Source organism: Chrysochloris asiatica, unplaced genomic scaffold, assembly GCF_000296735.1.
Source record: "Chrysochloris asiatica unplaced genomic scaffold, ChrAsi1.0 scaffold00257, whole genome shotgun sequence".
NCBI classification, from domain to species: Eukaryota; Metazoa; Chordata; class Mammalia; order Afrosoricida; family Chrysochloridae; genus Chrysochloris; species Chrysochloris asiatica.
In genome coordinates this window covers 2,744,438-2,764,015 of record NW_006408775.1, presented here as the reverse complement: position 1 = coordinate 2,764,015, position 19,578 = coordinate 2,744,438, and the positions used below count along the sequence as shown (strand labels likewise).

Sequence of the window (19,578 nt, the reverse complement as noted above, 5' to 3'; positions counted from 1 at the left end):
TTGCCCTCCCTGCTGATATTGAAAGGCTGATGGCATAGCTTCCAGAATCACAACAACCTATATCAACCACAGGATGACAAATAGACAGATGTGTGGTGGAAGTTACATTAGACAACTGCCAAACCACTGAGAAACAGCCCAGACAAGCTGACACATAACCAAAACCATCGCGGCTAAAGTACCGTCACATCACACTTCAGCATTTCTTAATGCCAGAAATACGTTCTTAATGTGCAAAAGGAGAGGATGGTGGGGTTGTTTTGTTTTTTCATTATTCTCATAAATGTGAAATATCAAATCACAAGATTGTCAGTGTATGAGGAGTGGTTAGTGGTTGTAGTTGTGTGCCATGGAGTTGGTCACACTCATAGCACCCCTCCCTATATAGGGTTTCCAAAGCTGTAAATCTTTACCAGAGCAGAAAGCCACATGTTGCTCCTGCAGAGCAGCTGGTAGATTTGAACTGCTGACCTTGTGATTAGCAGCTCAACTCTTAACACAGTGCGCTACCAGAGTGAGGAATAAGTACACTTTTTGAAAAACGAAAACCAATATTGAGCCCCTCTCAAAATTGCCAGATGGCTAGATAATCAAGCTGAGAAAATGCCTCATGGTCTTCCAGGGTCCACATCATGACAATGATCAGCGGTGAGCTCACTGCTGTCACTGCCACCAGCATGAGACATTGCAGCCTGTGGTTGGGATGAAGGTATGCACATGGGTTGCTATCAGCTGCCCTTTGCTCCAGGAAGAGATACCATTTCTATCTCTCAAGGCTGTTTGCTATATGTTGTTGTTGTTGTTGTTGTTAAGTGCCATCCATTCAGTTCCTACCTGTAGCGACCCTGTATAATGTTTCCAAAGAGCGACTGATGAGTTGGAACCGCCGACCTTGAGGCTCAAACCAATGTGCAGTCCAGTGCTTTACTCCACAACACCACCCCATGACTATGTTTACTATATAGAATCCTCACACAAAAAAACTGTCTAGAACAAAGGCTATAGGGACATCTATTCTCAAAATGTCCAGAAAAGCAAAGAACTTACTACACAGGATCCAATTGTAAACAGGAACTTGAACAATTAGATAGGAAGCTCAGGGAGAAAGAACAAGTTGGAAAAGGAGGGTGGAAATTGTTGGACTGTTGTATATTTTGCCTTGCATATTTTCAACAGCAGCAAATATATACAGAAAACCAAGACCCCACAAAGAATTAACAAGCATGCATTAATTTTATAGTCACAAAGCTTTGTTTGATTTTTAAACAGCAAATGGAGATTTCATTATAGACTATTCTTTCTAGGTGCAGTGTTGGAATCAGATGTTTTCTCACCAACTAGAAGCTTTTCCAAAAAAAAAAAAAAAAATCATGACACTGAGGAAAAGAACCCCTCATCCACGTAAAGCTCTCAGAGGATCTGAAAGAATGAGCAAACATAACCAAAAGAAAACAGAGCTGGTAATATAAGTACATAGGCTTTAAGACAGACAAAAAGGACAAGATCATTCTTTTACTAAAAGGCCCATCCTTAATGAATAGATACCATTCATAAACTTCTCTATAACTATAACCCAACATCAAATTAAAAGTAAGCCCACAGGGAGGAAGTAAGATAACTATTGTTGCAGAGAGGAGATTGTAATCATTGAGATAAAACAGAACGTATGATTTATTGAACATAAAGCTGATGATCTTGTCTGTTAACCTTCACTCAATTTACAATAAAAAGTTAAAATTAAATAAATAAATACTATATAGTCCTCAGTATGGATAGCACCTCAGTGTAAAGAAAACAAAAATCCTCACAAGATAATGGAAAAAAGATTGACCTTGTAAACTATTTTATTTTACTTGATCTACAATCAATGCTCATGGAAGTAGCAGTTAAGAAATCAAATGATGTATTTTATTATGCAAATCTGTTGCAAAAAAAAAAATCTCTTTAAATTATTAAAGAGCAAATATGTCACTAAGATGTGCCTGATCCAAACCATGGTATTTTCAATCATTTCAAATGCAAACAAAAGCTGGAAAATGAAGAACGAAGATTGGAGAAGAATCAATGCATTTGAATTATGGTGATGGCAAAGAATATTGGAAGTATCATGGACTGCCAGATTTGAACAAATCTCTTTTGGAAGAAGTATATCTAGATTGCTCCTTAGAAGCAAGCCCCTTTGGCATTTCTAGTACTTTGTTCATGGTGTCAGGAAGGACCAGTCCCTGGAGAAGGACATCTTGTTTGCTGAAGTGGAGGGTCAATGAGAAAGAGGAAGACGTTCAACAAGATCAATTGATGCAGCAATAATTAGCTCACACATAACAACAATCATGAGGCTGGTGCAGAATGGGGCAGTCTTTCCTTCTGCTGTATGTGGGTCATTGTGAGTCAGGACTGGCTCCTCAGCGCCTAACAACAGCTACTTCCCTCTGAAGACCAAAGATCTGGGTTTATTAACGTCATTCTCCACTTGACCTTGGCATTCTCAAGATTTTGTTGTAAGAAAAGAATGGGCACCATGCCACTCTTTTAAAATCTCAAAGAGAGATTTGTAAAAGGCATTTTCAATTGCGTCTTCTGAAATAATGTCAAATTGTTTAAAAATAAAATGCTTTGTTATATATATTTTATCAAAATTAAACAAACAAAATAAATAAAAGTAAACACTGTTAAAGTACAGAAAGAAAACTACTGATATGTTCATTATAAGGCTATAGATCACACAGTATGGCGAATATAATTAATGTCCTTAAATGGTAAACTTAAAAATGGTTAAAATGGCAAATATTTGAGTATATAAAACTTACCAAAAAAGCAAGAAACAAAAAAGACATTATAGACAATGCAAATAAAATAAATAAAAGCATTAGGTATTTGTCTGTTATAATTTCCACATAAATTTATTTTAATTCTATTTTACAGATGTAGCTGTTATTTTACTTTGCTAGTGTGGCGCTGTGGGCTAATGCATCAGACTGCAAAGTCGTTTGAACTGCAAGGTCGGTGGTTCAAGCTCACCAGCTGCTCCTTGGAAACCCTACACAGAGTTGCTATGGGTCGGAATTGACTCAATGGCACTTCACAACAAAGACAATGCTGCTAAACCAAACAGAACTCTGTTTTCTCATGGTTCAGAAGGGTATATGTGTGAGTTCAGTGCACCAGCTCTGTTGTTGTTGTGAAGTGCCATCGCGCACATTCTGACTCATAGCGACCCTATATAGGGTATCCAAGGAGCAGCTGGAGAGTTTGAACCACTGACCTTGGGTCTCAACCTGACATTGCGGTCCAGCACCTTCTCCCACAGTGCACACTAAATGTAGGGGAAGGCGTCTTCTCTCTGTGGTCTCGGAGAGAGCTCCTTCTGGTTCTGTAGAACTGACATTCTTTGATTCCTAGGCCATCTACACATGACATTTTACCTTCATCTACATTTGTGTTTGCTTCTTTGTGCCTAATACTATCTCCAAAGTGAGTCACTTCAAGACACACCCTATGCTGATATGGCCTCATTAAAATACTTTTTTTAAAACCCTATTCCCAAATGGACTTACAACCACAGGTATGGGGTGAGAAATTACAGCGCACATATTTAGAGGACATGATTTAAGCCATAACAGCTAAATCTTGAAAGGAAGGAGACAAAAACCATATTGATGTCAATTCACCTTTGAAAACATCAAAGGGCTTTCAAGAGGAGAAGGTAAGTCAGAGCTGCGTGTTCTGATACCCAGATGTTCCTGGGAGAGCTGGGCTGACACAGTGTGACTGGAGGCCCCCAATGGGCAAGCCACCACAACTCAACGCCAGGCTTTAATGGAGGATAAAGTGAATGCCACCCAGACAGCTGTAACCTGGGAGACAAAGGTGGTCCCAAAGCAATGTGGACCATGGGTATCAAGGCTGCAGCAGACAGCCCTACAGGCCCTCAAACCAAGACAACCACATTACTTGCCAGCAACTCACAAAATCATGCCAGCCATCCTCAGTACTCTCTCCTCACCAGGAGAGGGAATGCAGGTAGGACTGGCTGACTCCTTTGGACTGAGTTGGTTTCTGAAGAGCTTGGACACCAAAAGGGAAGTACTGGACCCTCCTAGAAATGTCAAGTGGGATTCACTGAAGAAGCAAAGTGAAGCTGCCCTTCATATTTTAGAGAAGTAGAATGCACAAAGTACCTATGACAATCATCAGGAAGGCAGACAAAAAATGACACCCAGAATGTGGGGGGGCAGTGTGGTTTACAGTACAGACACCATGGTGAAATCTCATACAGACATCAAAATCACATTTCTAAGATCTTTATTGACACGAGACGAAAGAACTGGAAAAAAAAAAAACAAAGAGTGGCATGGTTATAGCCAACTTCATGGACATCCAACTACAGTTATCTTAAGTAGCAAGGATACAAGTCATTTTCAACTTATTCTTTATGAGATTTGGAACTTCCAAAGTCTGTAGGTATTATCTTTGAAATAGCAAAGTGTTCTATTTTAAAACTCTATCTCAATTAAAGTTAAGGCAACATTTATCTATCCATTCCTATTTTCTTTCACCTTGTGTTGGGTTTTCACTCTGATCCAAGAACCATGCTATTCACTAGAGATACATGGTGAATGGTATGTGCATTTGGGTTTGGGATGTGGACATCTCATAATCTGGAAGGCCTTATGGATTGGGGAGAGATCAAAAGCAAATATATATATTACACGTGCAGTCAACTCAAAGAAAAATAGAATGATGATCCCGAGAAATGGGGGTCAGAAATTTTTCATGGAAGAGAAAATGGTCTTTGACTTGATTCTTGAAGGTCACATTTTAATACTCTGGGCCACAATGCTCACCAAGGCCTCTGCTTCTCGCCTGAAGTGTTATGACCTACTTGAGTTCTCACAGTTCATCTGGTTGCTGTTTTGTCTTAAAACTAGATTATAAGAGTGCTTGTGATACAACATTTATGGTTGACCATCATGAAGGACATATAAGGGAGTATGAGGTAGACCAAAGATTCTCAATCCTGACTGTCCATTAGAATCACCTAAGCATGTCATTAAACTATCAGTGTCTGACACAACCCAGAGATTCTGATTTATTTGTTCGGTATAGGGACATCAGAGGATTTTTTAAACTTTCCAACTTATCCTAATATTAACAATATTTTAGCAAACAAGCCACCTAAAAAAAGGAAAAAATGTAAAATAATTCACTAGTTAGTAAGTAATCAAATAGAGGTCCCGTTGCTTAATAGATACACAGGGTTACAGGTGAATAGCAGTCTGTTAGTATGCAAGTACCAATAGCCTTCTAAGTGTGTCTGGGAATTTGTTTGTTTACAGATTTTACCAAAACAACTGCTACCTTATACTCAATTGGTGAAAAAGAACTTTGCTTGGAAATAAGATTAAATTTTCATGCTTTCACTGGGAAAAAAAACCTCTTTCTACCAATAACTTTTGTTAGGGCCCTTTTCAAGTCCTTGTTCCTGAGGCTGTAGATAAAAGGGTTCAGCATGGGGGTCACCACAGTGTACATCACAGTAGCTGCGGTGTCTTTCTCAGCTGAGTGGGAGGATGAAGGGTTGAAATATACAGCAGTAATGGTGCCATAGAAGAGGGAAACCATAGCCAGGTGGGAACCACAGGTGGAGAAGGCTTTCCATTTCCCCTTTGTTGATGGGATTCTTTGAACAGCACAGGTGATGTAAACATAGGAAACCAAGATGCAAACAAATGGAATTATCATTATTAGGGCCCCCTCAGTAAGAATCATCATCTCATTGAGGTATGTGTCAGAGCAGGAGAGTTTCAGGAGAGGAGGTACATCACAGAAGTAATGGGGGATCCTGTTGTCTGCACAGAATGAGAGTCGAGCCATCAGTAAGGTATGCAATAGGACATTCAGGTTGGCAATGACCCAAGGTCCAGCAACCAGCAGACCACAGAACCGCAGGGTCATCTTTGTTGTGTAGTGTAAGGGGTGACACACAGCAACAAACCGATCATACGCCATCACACCCAGAAGGAAATTGTCCATGTCAGCAAACATGAAAAGAAAATACATCTGGGTGAGGCACCCAGAGAAGGAGATGGACTGACTCTCAAGTATGTGATTGGTCAGCATCTTGGGGACAGTGGTGGAGGAAAAGCAGGCATCTACAAAGGACAGATTGCTCAGGAAGAAGTACATGGGGGTGTGCAGACGGGAGTCAGTGCTGATGGCCAGGATGATGAGCAGGTTTCCCAGGACTGTGGCCAGGTACATGTTCAGGAAGAGCACAAAGAGGAGCTGCTGCTGCTGCTGGGGCTGCCTGAAGAGCCCCAGGAGGAGGAACTCAGAGACACTTGACTGGTTTGCCTTACTCATAGACATGGATACCTGAGTCCTGATGCAGATAAGACAGGATACATTTTTAAGCCTGGAAAAGGATGATTGAGATGGGATGATTAAAACATCACCGTGGGAATTACAAAAACACATCACCATGGGAGATCATAGGTAAGTCATAAGGATTTTGCTTCCTGGGGATTTCAGCCAGTTACTCGATCTCTCCAAGCCTCTATATCATCATTAGTAAAATCAATACAAATACGTATACATAATATCGCCTCAATAAAGATACTCAAATGATTTTCACAGAGAATTTATCTGTGGATCCTTTTATACTGTTTAAACTTTCTACCATGACCATGAATTTTTAAGTAAATGTATATAATACACCATAAAAAGAGTATTAATATAGACTATAAGCTTTGCATTGAGTAGTGTTGTCTGCTACTCAATATGGATAATACAGAAACTATAGAAACTGACATGCCATGAGTATTTAATATAGGCAAATGCTGTCATCATCAATGATGTTGCCTTAGAGGAAACTTATCTGTTCCATCATCTTTCATGTGGACGTGGTGAATATTCCTAACACCTATGCTCATTATATTAGAGAGAATTATATCAGCCATTCACCAACTGTTCCTTCCAAAGTGTCCTTATCATATTGCTGCTGCTCTTGGTCATTTCTGGTCTTCTGCTTACAGAAAATTTTGTTGTTGTTTTATGTGCCATCAAATCGGTTCCTAATCATAACACCCCTATATAGGGTTTACAAGAAGGGACTGGTGGATTTGAACCTCAAGCATTGCAGTTCAAACCAACCTTATTGTCCAATGCTTTAGCCTACAGTGCCTCACAAGAGAAGTTTACAGAGGTCTTAATCAAGACTTCTGGGCCTTATCCATTGAGTTCCCTAAATCCAACTGGTAAAATTAAAATGGGAGTAACTCAAAGGTGTAGGCAGAAACTTAGAAAAAATTCCCAAAAGCAAAGATGAGAAGCAGGAAGAGATAGAAAAATCAGAATGAAAGACTATGGGGAACCCATATTAACAATGGGGGAAAGGCTGACACATTGTGGGGAATGCAACTCAAGTCACAGAACACTTGAGAACAAACTATTGAAGGGGAAACTAAACTGCTGCGTACACTTTCACCTAAAGAATAATTGCTGTTGTTGTTAAGTGCCCTCAAGTTGGTTCGGACCCAGAGCAACCTAGTATAAGGATCTTCAAGGAACGACGGGTGAGCTTGAATAGCTAACCTTGCAGTTCAAACAGACTTTGCAGTCTGGTGCATTAACCCAAAGAAACTCAGCCAATTAGTAATGCCCAGAGTTCAAGGACTCATGAATAGGCAGGACATGTTGCAGTCATTTGGGGGGATTTTAAAACCATAGATTCACTTTGAAGACTTAATGAGGAAGCCCTCTATGAGGCTTCCACCCTAACAAGCAGTTCCCAGTGAAGTCTCCACAGGTCTGACACTTACCTGGACAGAACAGCAACTCTCACTGTCACCTCATAAGGCTCACTTCCCTTATTAGACCTGGGAAGAGGTTATTACTCAGAAGAAAAAGGACTCATCACTGGGGTTTGCAGGCTAAGTATGCATGAATGAGGAGCCAGAGCCCAAGTACTCAACCCTAGATGCAGGAAGGATGTTTGGGAAATCACAGAGCAGGCATTTAGGGGAGTCTCCATGGTCACTGGCCCCAGATTCCCTGAGAGCCTCATTAGAGACAAGAAGAGAATAATGGTCCCATCTAGCTTTTGGCCCCTCTGGACCAAACAATGAGAATAAAGATTACCTAAGGTTTGGATGTAACATTTGGGTCAAAACTGGAAGATATTAGACATGGAGCCACCTCAGTGGAGGAAACAAATCCCAAACAAAATTCCCTAGGACTTAGAGCCTCATCATCTTGCTCTGCTGGTTCTTGCCCATGGATATGGAAATTCAGTAATTAAACCCTTTTTCTCCTCACTTCCTATATTCAGAACTAGGGCATGTCTGTAATTTCTGGGTAACCCATGCATTCTGATGTGTGATCCCATTTAGAGGTGACTGATGATACCTGACTTCTCTATTTTTACACATAGTTTAGGTGTAAATATAGGGGACACATTACAAAACAGGACTTGGCCCATAAAACCATTTGGGATAAAGGATAGTCTGAAATAGAAGTTGTCCCAGGGGCATCCAAATGACAGCAATCAATTCACACCTATCTAATGTAAATGGATCAAGCACACCAGTCAAGAGACAAAGAGAGGAGTATGGATAAGAAAACAAGAGCCTTTAGTATGTTGTCAACAAGAGACTCATCAAAAAGATGGAGACAATCTAAATGAAGTTAACTACAAAACAAAAAGAGGGAACAGTATAGATACAAAACTTCTAAATGGTGAGGAAGTCAAGTTGATTTCAAGATAAAACACACTGTTTTAAATGTGGGAAAAACATAATAAATAACAGGACTACCACAAAGATAATTAATATACCTTCACATCAAAATAAGAAAATAAGATTTGACCATTCACACAACAGAAATGAAAAGAAAAAACACAAGCAAAATGAACTCAGCACAGAAAATCATGTGGAACAAAGAAACCAACAGCACCACAAAAAACAAACAGCAAAATGACAGCAATCAATTCACATTTATGGATAATTACTCTGAATGTAAATGGATTAAATGCACTAGTCAAGAGAAAGAGTGAGGAGTATGGATAAGAAAACAGGATCCTTCAATATGTTGATGGCAAAAGACATCAAAAAGACTGAGACAACTCATCAAATGAAGAATGGTTAAACAAACTTTGGTAGATACACTCAATGGAATACTACACAATTATGTTGAAGAACAATGATGAACCTGCAAAACACCTCACAACATGCATGAACTTGAAGGACATTATGCTGAATGAAATTAATCAGTCACAAAAGGATAAATAATATATGAAACCAATTGATGGGAGCAGCTGAGCTGAAGTTCCCTGACTTGGGGGTAGTTTAACTGAAGGATTGCAACTGAACAGTTGTGGTCCAGAAATTCAGACTGCTTCCAAGTCAACCACACACACACACACACACACACACACACACACACACCACTCTCCAAGGAACTTGCAGGGCTGCCTCACGGGACAGGGAACTTGCAGAGTCCTTCGGCTCAGCCTGCACAACATTCTAGCCGCCCTATCTCTGTTTCCCCATCAACTACATTCTTCTGATAAAGCCCCACTTACTGTATGCATCATAACACCAGATGTTATTATTTTCCCTGCCCCCAAGCACCTCCCCTTGAGCTGTGTATAAAATAAACTTACTGTCTTGGTCGGGGTCACAGTATCTCCATCAGAGTGCTGTGGCCCATCTGGTCTCAACTTTGCTTTATTTCATTTGTGTCTTGAGTCTTTCTTTTATGTCTCATCTCCCGTTACCCCTACTTGGGTTTCATCTCTCCTTGAGGGTTGCAGAGATAAGCCAATTGTCAGACGTGGCAGTTGCCCCAATTGTGTTGGCTCTAGCAACCAATGTTGTAAAAAGTTTTTTTTGTTTTTTTTTAAGGGGAGTACTTGATAAAAGAAAAAATTCTATGATGGTTACAGGTATAGCAGGGAGGGAAAATTATTCATGAGCTAGAGTGTAGATACAAGTTAATATGGGTGACAGAGCAGGTCACATACAAGAGGGAAGTTAACAGAGGAAAGATGAAGGTAGTAGGAGATGGGGCGGGGCATGCAAAAGTTAAAGTGAATACAAGTAATTACTGTTAGCTGTTGGTACATGGAGAGGATTGCAATCATTATAACAAAGCAAAGTAGATAATTAGTTGAATGTAAAATTGATGATCTGCTCTGTAAACCTTCACTTAATTCACAACAAAAAGTTTAAATATATATTTAAATATATGTTTAAATATATATATTTAAACTTTTCATTGTGAATATATATATAAATATATATATATGTGTGTGTGTGTGTGTGTATATATATATATATATATATATATATATATATATAGTCACAAAAGAACAAATATGAAGGGCATCAAAAGGTTCATGGAAAAATGAAATTAAAAGATAATGGAATTTTTCAATGACTTTTTGGAGGTTCCTCATATTTCATCACAATATACACACTCCTCACTTACCAACATGGTTAAGTTCCCAAGACCTAGTTGTTAAACAAATTTTGGAGAACTTCCAGAAAGATAGCAGATTTTGCAGACACACTACAGGGAACCTCTACAATGAGAGATGAAATGAAGCAGACACAGATGAAAATCCTGAAACCTTGCACTTCAGAGGAAAGGTTAGAGGAGTGGGTTGAGTGCTTGTTGATAGGCAAAGCTGCGTAGGAATGACAAAAGAGGGAAATTGGTGAACAATCAGCCATACTTTGGGGAGTAGTTTTGGGAATAGAAGGTGGCCTGGCAGACAAGATTCACAGAAACAATGGGGAAATTGTGATTCCTTTGTTTTCTCCATGGTCCGCTGGTAACCAGAGGTGTGACCAGTTCCCAACATCATCCACTTCCATCCCAGACCCTGCTATCTGGGATTTCAGAGCCAAGTGGTTGGGAGCCATGCCAGTGTGAGGTGGGGCTGGTTGTGCAGCTTTGGTGCTCTGTTTTTTGTGCCTGGATTCAGATGAGGTCAGCTCCAGACATACAGAGGCCATGGAGCCACCAGAAAAGGATTTAATCAGTCACCTTGTCCCTGGGTTCCTTGTGGTCCTAATAGACACTGTATCAAGCACCTTCATGAACTACTTCTGGACTGAGTGACCAGAACATAGATAACACCAAGGCCAATAGGAATACCTCATAGGGCCAGGAACTCTTCTTTCACATCATTACCACACCCCCCAATCAAGATCCTTGGCTTGCAGGAGCACCCAGAGCTTTCACCATTCCAGGTCTAACAGCAACATTGTTTTTTTGCTGTTGTTTTTGGTTTGAGTTTTTCCTTTTATTGTTTCATTGATTTTTTATTATTATTTCTCTTCTCATTTTCTTTTATTCTGTTTCTCATTTACTTGCTTCTTTTTTTCCTTTTGCACTTTCTTTACTATTCTCTTTCTCTTTTCATCTTTCCTATCTCTGGTTTTTCTAATTTTTTTCTTTCCTTTTATTTTCTTATTTTTCTCACCTATAGCTCAGTTATTGTGTCCCTATTTTCTCTTTGTAGTTATTACATTCTTTTTTTCTCTCTGCTGCCTGTTTCTATTTCTTTTTTCACCTGTGCTATTTTCTCTTTTCATTGTGGATTACTTGCTCATTTATTCTGTTTTGCTTTACGGTGTGTGTAGGGGTCAGGGAATCTCTCCTCTTTCCCACCTAAAAGGAGACAGCAGCCATGCCCATACAACCCACCCACAACCATGTCCTCTAAAGGACAACACTGGACAAGGGAAAATACTAGCTCCTATACCACCTGATCAATGGAGCTATGCTGCTGCTGCTGTCAAGTGCCGTTGAGTCAGTTCCGACCCAGAGCGACCCTGTATAAGGGTTTCTAAGGAGCAGCTGGTGAGCTTGAACCACCGATCTTGCAGTTCAAACGGCTTTGCAGTCTGGCGAATTAACCCACAGCGCCACACCAGGACTCCCAATGGAGCTATAGAAGAGAAAAATATGAGAGAAAATAAAATGAGGAAATTTAAAAAAAAAAAAAAAACACTTAGAAAAACCAGGGATTGAAAAGATGAAAAGAGAGAAAGAACAGAAAAGGAAGATCAAAAGGGGCGGGGGGGTGAGGGGGAAGAAGAGGTAAGTGAGAAACAGAAGGAAAAACAAAGGCAGAGCTAGAAAGGAGAAAATCAAGGAACTAGAAATAGGAAAAGAAAATATGCCAATGAAACCAAAAAACAATGAAAGGAAAAGCCAAAAATAATTTAAAAAAAAAAAAAAAGTGCAGCTGTTGGACCCAGAAAGGAGAAAACTCTGGGGTTGTTCCTGCCAGCCAAGGAGCTCAGGAGGTGGGTGCTGGAGGAATAGAGCAGTAGAGTTCTGACTGTACATGGAATTCCTATAAGCCTAGGTCTTATCTATGTTCAGGGCACTCGATCCAGAAATAGTTCATGGATGCCCTTGGTGAAGCTATTTCCAGTATCTGTTAGGACCACTGGGCAAGTGGAGGCAGGGTGACTGGTCCTGAGGGTTTCTGCTAGGCTAAGGCTGGTCTGGTGGCTCTGAGTGTTCTGTAGGTGGAGCTGAGCTGCCTGAATCCAGACAACAAAGGGGCACAGTCAGCCCCCACCTCACACTGCTGTGGCTCACAACCACGTGACTCGAAACTCCTGGAGAGCACTGTCTGCACTGGAGGTGGATGAGGGTAGGAGCTGAAGTGTGAGAAAAAAAAGAAAGAATCTGCTCTGCCAGGCCACCTTCTGTGCCAAAGCTGCTCACAAAAGTTCAAGATGGCCGACTGTTCACCACTCAGTCTCCCTCACTCACTGTCCCTGCTTCTCCTTCCAGCAAGCACTCAGTTCACTTCTCCAACCTCTCCTCTGAAGTGCAGGGTTCCATCTTTTTCTGTTTCGTTTGATCTCTTGTATCTTTGTTGTAGAAGATCCATGTAGTGTGTCCACCTAGACTGCCATCTTACCAGAAGTCTTGGGGTCATTTTCGGTGAATTTGACATCAATCAGTTTTCTCTACCCACCACCAAAGATATAGGTGCTATGGGTTTAATTGTGTCTCTCAAACCTGTGTGTTGTGAATCCTGACTCTATACCTATGGTTAGATTACCATTTGGGAGCAGGGATTTCCTTGTTAATGATGGCATATCAGGAAGGATGTGTATTAAATCTACTCACTTTAGATATATAAAAAGAGCTGATTGGCACAGACCAGCGAGCACAAATGGAGGTGAAGATACATGCCAGGTATAGATTGCCAAGGAATCAAGGGAAGCCAGGTCTACAGGAAATGAAGGCATTCTTTCCCCAGAGATGACAGAGATAGGAAGCCTTGTCCTAGAGCTGGTGCCCTGAATTCACACTTTTTGCCTTCCAACCTGCAAGATAATAAATTTGTTTGTAAAAACCACTTTTATGTGGTATTCTTGTCATAGTAACAATAGGAAACAAGGAAATAGCTACATCTGCAAAGAAGAAGACCCCCAACAAGATGGATCGGCCAAGTGACATCATTGATGGCATCAAGTGTGGCAGCAGTAGTGAGGTTGGCCCAGGATCGGACATTGTTACGTTCTGCTGTGCATGGGGTCGCTATGAGTTGGTTTCGACTTGATGGCTCCTGACAACAACAACAACAATATGAAAACTATAATGGAGCCCTGGTAACATAGTGGGTTATGCATTGGGTTGCTTACCACAAAGTCAGCAGTTCTAATCTTTGAGCCACTCAACAGGAGAAAGATGAAGCTTTCTGCTCTGCAAAGATTTACAGCCTCAGTTACTCTACACAGGGTCGCTATGAGTCAGAATCAACTCCATGGCACACAACCACCACCAACGTATGAAAACTATAATCAAGGGACTTCCAGCAAGATGGCAGACTGGGCAGACACACTACAACAAAGATAGAGACTCAATGAAACAGACACAGATGAAAACCCTGGAACCCTGAACTTCAGAGGAAAGGTTAGAGACGTGGATTGAGTGCATGCAGGGAGGAGAAGCTGAGCTGAGATGGTGAGAGAGGGAGATTGGCTGGTGAACATATGGCCAGATGCATCAAACCATCTTGAATTTTTGTGAGCAGCTTTGGCAACAGAAAGTGGCCTGGCAGAGCCAATTCACACAGGTGATGCAAAAACTGTGATTCTTTCTTTATTCCCCTGCTCCCATGGTGACCAGAGGTGTGGCCAGCTCCCACTTTCATTCTTCCTCAACGCAGACCCTGCTCCCATGAGCTTGGAGCCAAGTGGTTTGGAGTCATTCCAGTGTGAGGTGGGGCCCAAATATGCCTCTTTGAAGCTTCACTGTATTGCCTGGATTCAAGGGGGCAAAGCACAAGACCAACAGAAGCTTCAGAACCACCACACCAGCATTTAACCAGCCACCAGACCCTGAGCTGTCCATGGTCCTAACAAACACAGAAACCAACTCCATCAAGGGCTTCCATGAACTATTTCCAGACAGGTGTCCTGAACATGGATAGCACTGAGGCTGATGGGAACTCCATCTCGGCCCAAGAACTCCGCTGGCACATCCCTCCCACCCCCACCTCTTGAGCTCCTTGACTTTCAGGAGCCTGCCCAGAATTGTCTCATCTCCTGGTCCAACAGCTGCACTGTTTTTTGTCTTATGTGTCAGATTTTAGTTTTTTGTTTCATTGTTTTTGTTTGTTTTCTCTTTATCCTCCTTCTACTTCTCTTTCCCTTGAATTTCATTCCTCCTATCTCTGCTTTTTGTTTTTACTTCTTTTCTTCTGCTTCTCACTTCCCTTCTTTCGATTCCATTTTGGTCATTCTTTACTATACTCTCCCTTTCTCTTTTCATCTTCCCTCTCCCTGGTTTTTCTAAGTATCTTATTTTCATTTCTTCCATTTAATGTTCTCTCTTATTTTTCTCTTCTATAACTCCACTTTCAAGTCCCTCTTTTTTCTTTTTAGCTATTCTTAAGTGGTTTTTTTTTCTTTCTTTCATTTTCCTCTTCTATAACTTTATTTTCCTGTCCCTCTTTTGAATTTATACTTTCTTTTTTTTCTGGTTGCTGTCTATTTTCATTTTATTATTTTCTCTTTTCATTGTTAGTTTCTCTTTTGTTTATTCTGTTTTGTTTTCTTATGTGTGGAAGAAAGAGGTTTTTTCTCTTTCATACCCAACAGGAGGTATCATTCCAAATAGCAAGGAAATCAAAGAGATTCAAGATAGAATCATCTGTTTTACATGGACAAAGTTTTAAATAAATTACAGGACAATGTGTAATTTACCCTGAAAATTAATACACCCACACATCAAAATAAAAAACATTCAGTCAATATTAACACAACAAAAATAAAAATGAAAGAAAACCCACACAAATAAAAAATAATTCAGCACACGAAATTATGTGAAACAAAGGAACCAGCAGCACCACAAAAATAAAAAAAAATTTAAACCCACACAGCAAATGACAGCAATCAATTCACACCTATGGAGAATTACACCAAATGTAAATGTATTAAATGCACCAATCAAAAGACAAAGAGAGCAGAATGGGTGGATCCTTTGATATGTGGGCTACCGAGGGTCCATCAAAAAGATTGTGACAGCCTAAACGTCCATCAGCAGAAAAATAGTTCAACAAATTTTGATACATGCACACAATGGAATCCTACACACTGTTGAATAATGATGAATCTGGGAAACATCTCACAACATGGATGAAATGGAGGCCATTATACTGAGTGAAATTAGTCAATGACAAAAAGACAAATATTGTTGAGACCAATGTTCTAAGAAGTTAAGAAAAGATTTTCTTAAAAATAATAATAAAACATTGATAGGTAGGGAGTAAGTGGAGGAAAAATTATTCATGGACTAGAAGGCAGACACATGTTGGCATGGGTGACAGGACAGGAAGTATACAATAAGAGGATGGTTAGCAGAGGATATGTGTGGGAGACACAAGGAAGAATGCAATAGTCTAAGTGAATACAGGCAAATATTGTTAACCAATAAGGATCCCTGGTAGCATAGTGGACTACATACAGGGTGAGCTTCTAATCAAAAGGCCAATAATTCAAATATACCTGTTGCTTCATGGGAGAAAGATGAGGCTTTCTGCTCCCATAAAGATGTATATCCTCAGAATCCCTACACAGGGTCACCAATGAGTTGGGACCCAGTTAGTGGCACAGCACCATTACCACTATTGTGAAGTGATGGTACATGGAGGGAGTTGGAATGATTGTAATGGAGCAAAGTATATGATTTACTGAATGTAAAACTAATGATCTGTGCTATAAACCTGCACAATAAAAAAATTTTTAAAGACAATAAAATATTCCCTTACATAGAAAAAGAAATAAGTCACTAACTTTAAGGCACAATCTTTAATGAATAGATAACATTCATAAACCTCTGCATTCACTATGACCTATATCAAGACAAAAAGTAAACACTGTTAACATATCTTTTTTAAACCACTGAAATTTTCATTACAAGACTTTATAGATCTCACACATAGTGGGCATCATTGATGTCATTGAGTGGTACACTTAGAAATAGTGAAAATCTCAAATCTTTGGCAATAAAAAATTTACAATAAAAAAATCATAGAATAGGTAAATAAATAAGGGCATTAGGTATTTGACTGTTATAATTCCCATATATATTTAAGGAATCTATATACATTTGAATTCCATTTCAGAGATGTAACTATTTTCCAGTACTGCTATACCAAAAATACCTGAAGTGCATGGCTTTCACAAACAGAGTTATTTTCTCACAGTTCAGAAGGATAAAAGCCTGAATTCAGGCCACTGGCTAGAGGGGAAGGTTTTGTCTCTCTGTGGTCTCCAGGCAAAGAACTTCTATTTCTGTAAACCTGTCATTCCTTGAATTCCAAGCAATCTACACATAGCATGTATCTTCCCCTACATTTGTGCTTGCTTTTCTGTACCTAATGTACTTTTTTTATATCTCAAAAGTTAGTAGGTTTACATTGGAATATTGAAGAATAACAATGAATCTGAGAAACACCTCATAACATGGATGAACCTGGAAGACATTATGCTGAGTGAAATTAGTCAATCACAAAAAGACAAATATTGTCTGATACCACTATTGTAAACACACAAGAAAATGTTTTCATTCTAAAAGAAATATTCTTTGATGGTTGCCAGGAATGGGAGGAAAAGGAGAGAAATTAATTGACTAGAGGGTTGTTGTTGTTGTTGTTGTGAAATGCCATCGAGTCGGTTCTGGCCCATGGCGACCCTGTATAGGATTTCTGAGGAGCAGCTGCTGAGCTTGAACTGTCAACCTAGCAGTTCAAATGGTTCTGCAGTCTGGCACATTAACCCACAGTGCCACACCAGGGCTAGAGGGTAGGCACATGTTAACACAGGTGGTGGAAAGGACAACATAGAAGATGAGGGAGGATGGCAGAAGAATGGCAAAGACAGGTGAAGACACAGGCAGGTGAAAACACAGGGTTAAAGGGGATAGAGGTAAATAGTGTTATTTATACAACACTGGAACAACAGTGTTATGCAAGTATGACAGAGACATGGGCTGAATAGGTAGGGGAGGGGACGGGAGTGTACTCAAAAATATATAAGGGTTTGAAAGGAGATAATTGTACATGGGTCCTTGAGCCCTTCAGGCTGGAAGGCACTCAGATACAACAGTGGAAGAACAGCCTCCTTAAAATGAAGTTGACCATGATGACACAAATGAAGTAAAGTCTCTGGGACCTTCATCTGCTGATGGGGCACAACTCAAAATAAAGATAAACAGCTGTAAGTGTCCATTAATAATTGGGACATGGAATATATGAAGTATGAATCTAGGAAAATTAGACATTATCAAAAATGAAATGGAACACATGAACATCGATATCCTTAGTTAGTGAGGAGAGGCACTGGTGAGCTGAAATGGACTGGTATTGGCCATTTTGAGTCTGACAATCACATGGTTTACTATGAAGGAATGACAAATTGAAGAAGAATGATATCACATTCATGTCAGTTTGAGGACTAAGGTGCACCTAATCCAAGCCATAGTATTCTCAGTAAACTCATATACATGTGAACGTTGAAGAGTGAATACTTAAGACCATAGGAGAATTGATGCATTTGAGTTATGGTGTTGGAGGAGACTATTGAAAGTACCATGGGCTGCCAAAGAACAAATCAGTCTGTGTAGGAAAAAATACAGCCAGAGTGCTTCTTGGAATCCATGATGACAAGTTTTCATCTCTCATACTTCAGACATATTATCAGTCCCTGGAAAAGGATATCATGTTTGATAAAATAGAGGGTTGGAGAAAAAGAGAAGGACCCCACAAAGACATGGATTGGAACAGTGGCACCAGCAATGAAATGGGCTCAAATGTAGCAACATTTGTGAGATTGGTGCAGGACCGGAGAGTGTTTCGTTCTGTTGTGCATAGGATCACTGAGTCAATGCCAACTCAATGGCACCTAGCAACAACAACAAATCTACCTTTGATGCAAACACACCTATGATTGTGGTGGAGCATACAGGGGTCAAAATGATGAAAACTTCTTACATATTATCAAACATCTTAAGGCAATGAGTTCCTGGGCCTGGGGGCTCAAGACTATAGCCTCAATGGACACCATGGTCAGCTGGCATAATATAGTTCACAAAGACAATGTTCTACATCCTACTTTGGTGACCAGTGTCTGGGATCTTAAAAACTCATGAGTAGCCATGTAAGGTGCAACAATTTGTCTCTCCAGGTGCAGACAAAAGAGTGTGATGAAAATTGAAGATACTTAGAATCAACTGGTCAAATGGACCAGTCAAGCACGTGAACATCAGTCACCATGACTCTGAAACCAGAAGAACTAGATGGCGTCTGGCTACCACCACCAACTGTTCTGAAAGAGATAATACCAGAAGGTCCCAGATGGAGCAGCAGAAAATATTGAACAAAATTCAACATTATTCAAAAAAAAAAAAAAAAGACCGGGTTTACTGGCTAGAGAGAGACTAGAGAAACCCGAGACCATTGTCTTGCCCATATTTGGAATGGAATTCACCCTCATGGACCAGTTTTCAGCCAAGCAGGAGATAGATAAACAGCGGGGGCAACAACACTGGTAAGGTATATTCATCATGGAATGGTCAATGATTCTAAATCAAAGGGACATTTACCCGAGGACAAAACTGAGCAGGAATGGAAAAGAGAGCGGAATGGAAATAGGACCCACAGGGAGGAAGTAATACAATTGTTGTTCCATGAAGTGGATTGCAATCATTGAGATGAAACAAAGTACATGACTTCTTCAATGTAAAACTGATGATCTTCTCTGTAAACCTTCACTCAATTCACAATAAAAAAGTTTTTTAAAAAGTGAGTAGGTTTAAAACACACCCTAATTTAAGATGCTTGGCTGTCTATGAATCTTGGTTTTCCTTGCATTATATTATAGAATAGACACTGGAGGGGGAGAGAAAGGAATAGTGAAAAGCATCACCATAGAAAACTTGTAATTCCGTCTTCTGCCTATAACTGATTGGAATACCTAAAATGGGGCTACAACGTGCCCAGTGAAGAAGGCTTCCTGCGGAGCCTCTGCAATACATAAG

The 19,578-nt window shown here is 40.1% G+C and overlaps 1 protein-coding gene across 1 annotated transcript; it reads right to left on the bottom strand.

The window, feature by feature from the left end:
* Positions 1-5,412: 5,412 nt before the first annotated feature.
* LOC102820982 (olfactory receptor 1F1-like) lies at positions 5,413-6,366 on the bottom strand. Its single transcript, XM_006873983.1, has one exon. The coding sequence runs from the start codon at positions 6,364-6,366 to the stop codon at positions 5,413-5,415; it is 954 nt and encodes a 317-aa protein (XP_006874045.1).
* Positions 6,367-19,578: the final 13,212 nt, after the last annotated feature.

What these genes read in the sequence shown, in the direction of transcription:
- LOC102820982 (XM_006873983.1), bottom strand. Translation starts at nt 6,366, where the DNA reads ATGAGTAAGGCAAACCAGTCAAGTGTCTCTGAGTTCCTCCTCCTGGGG.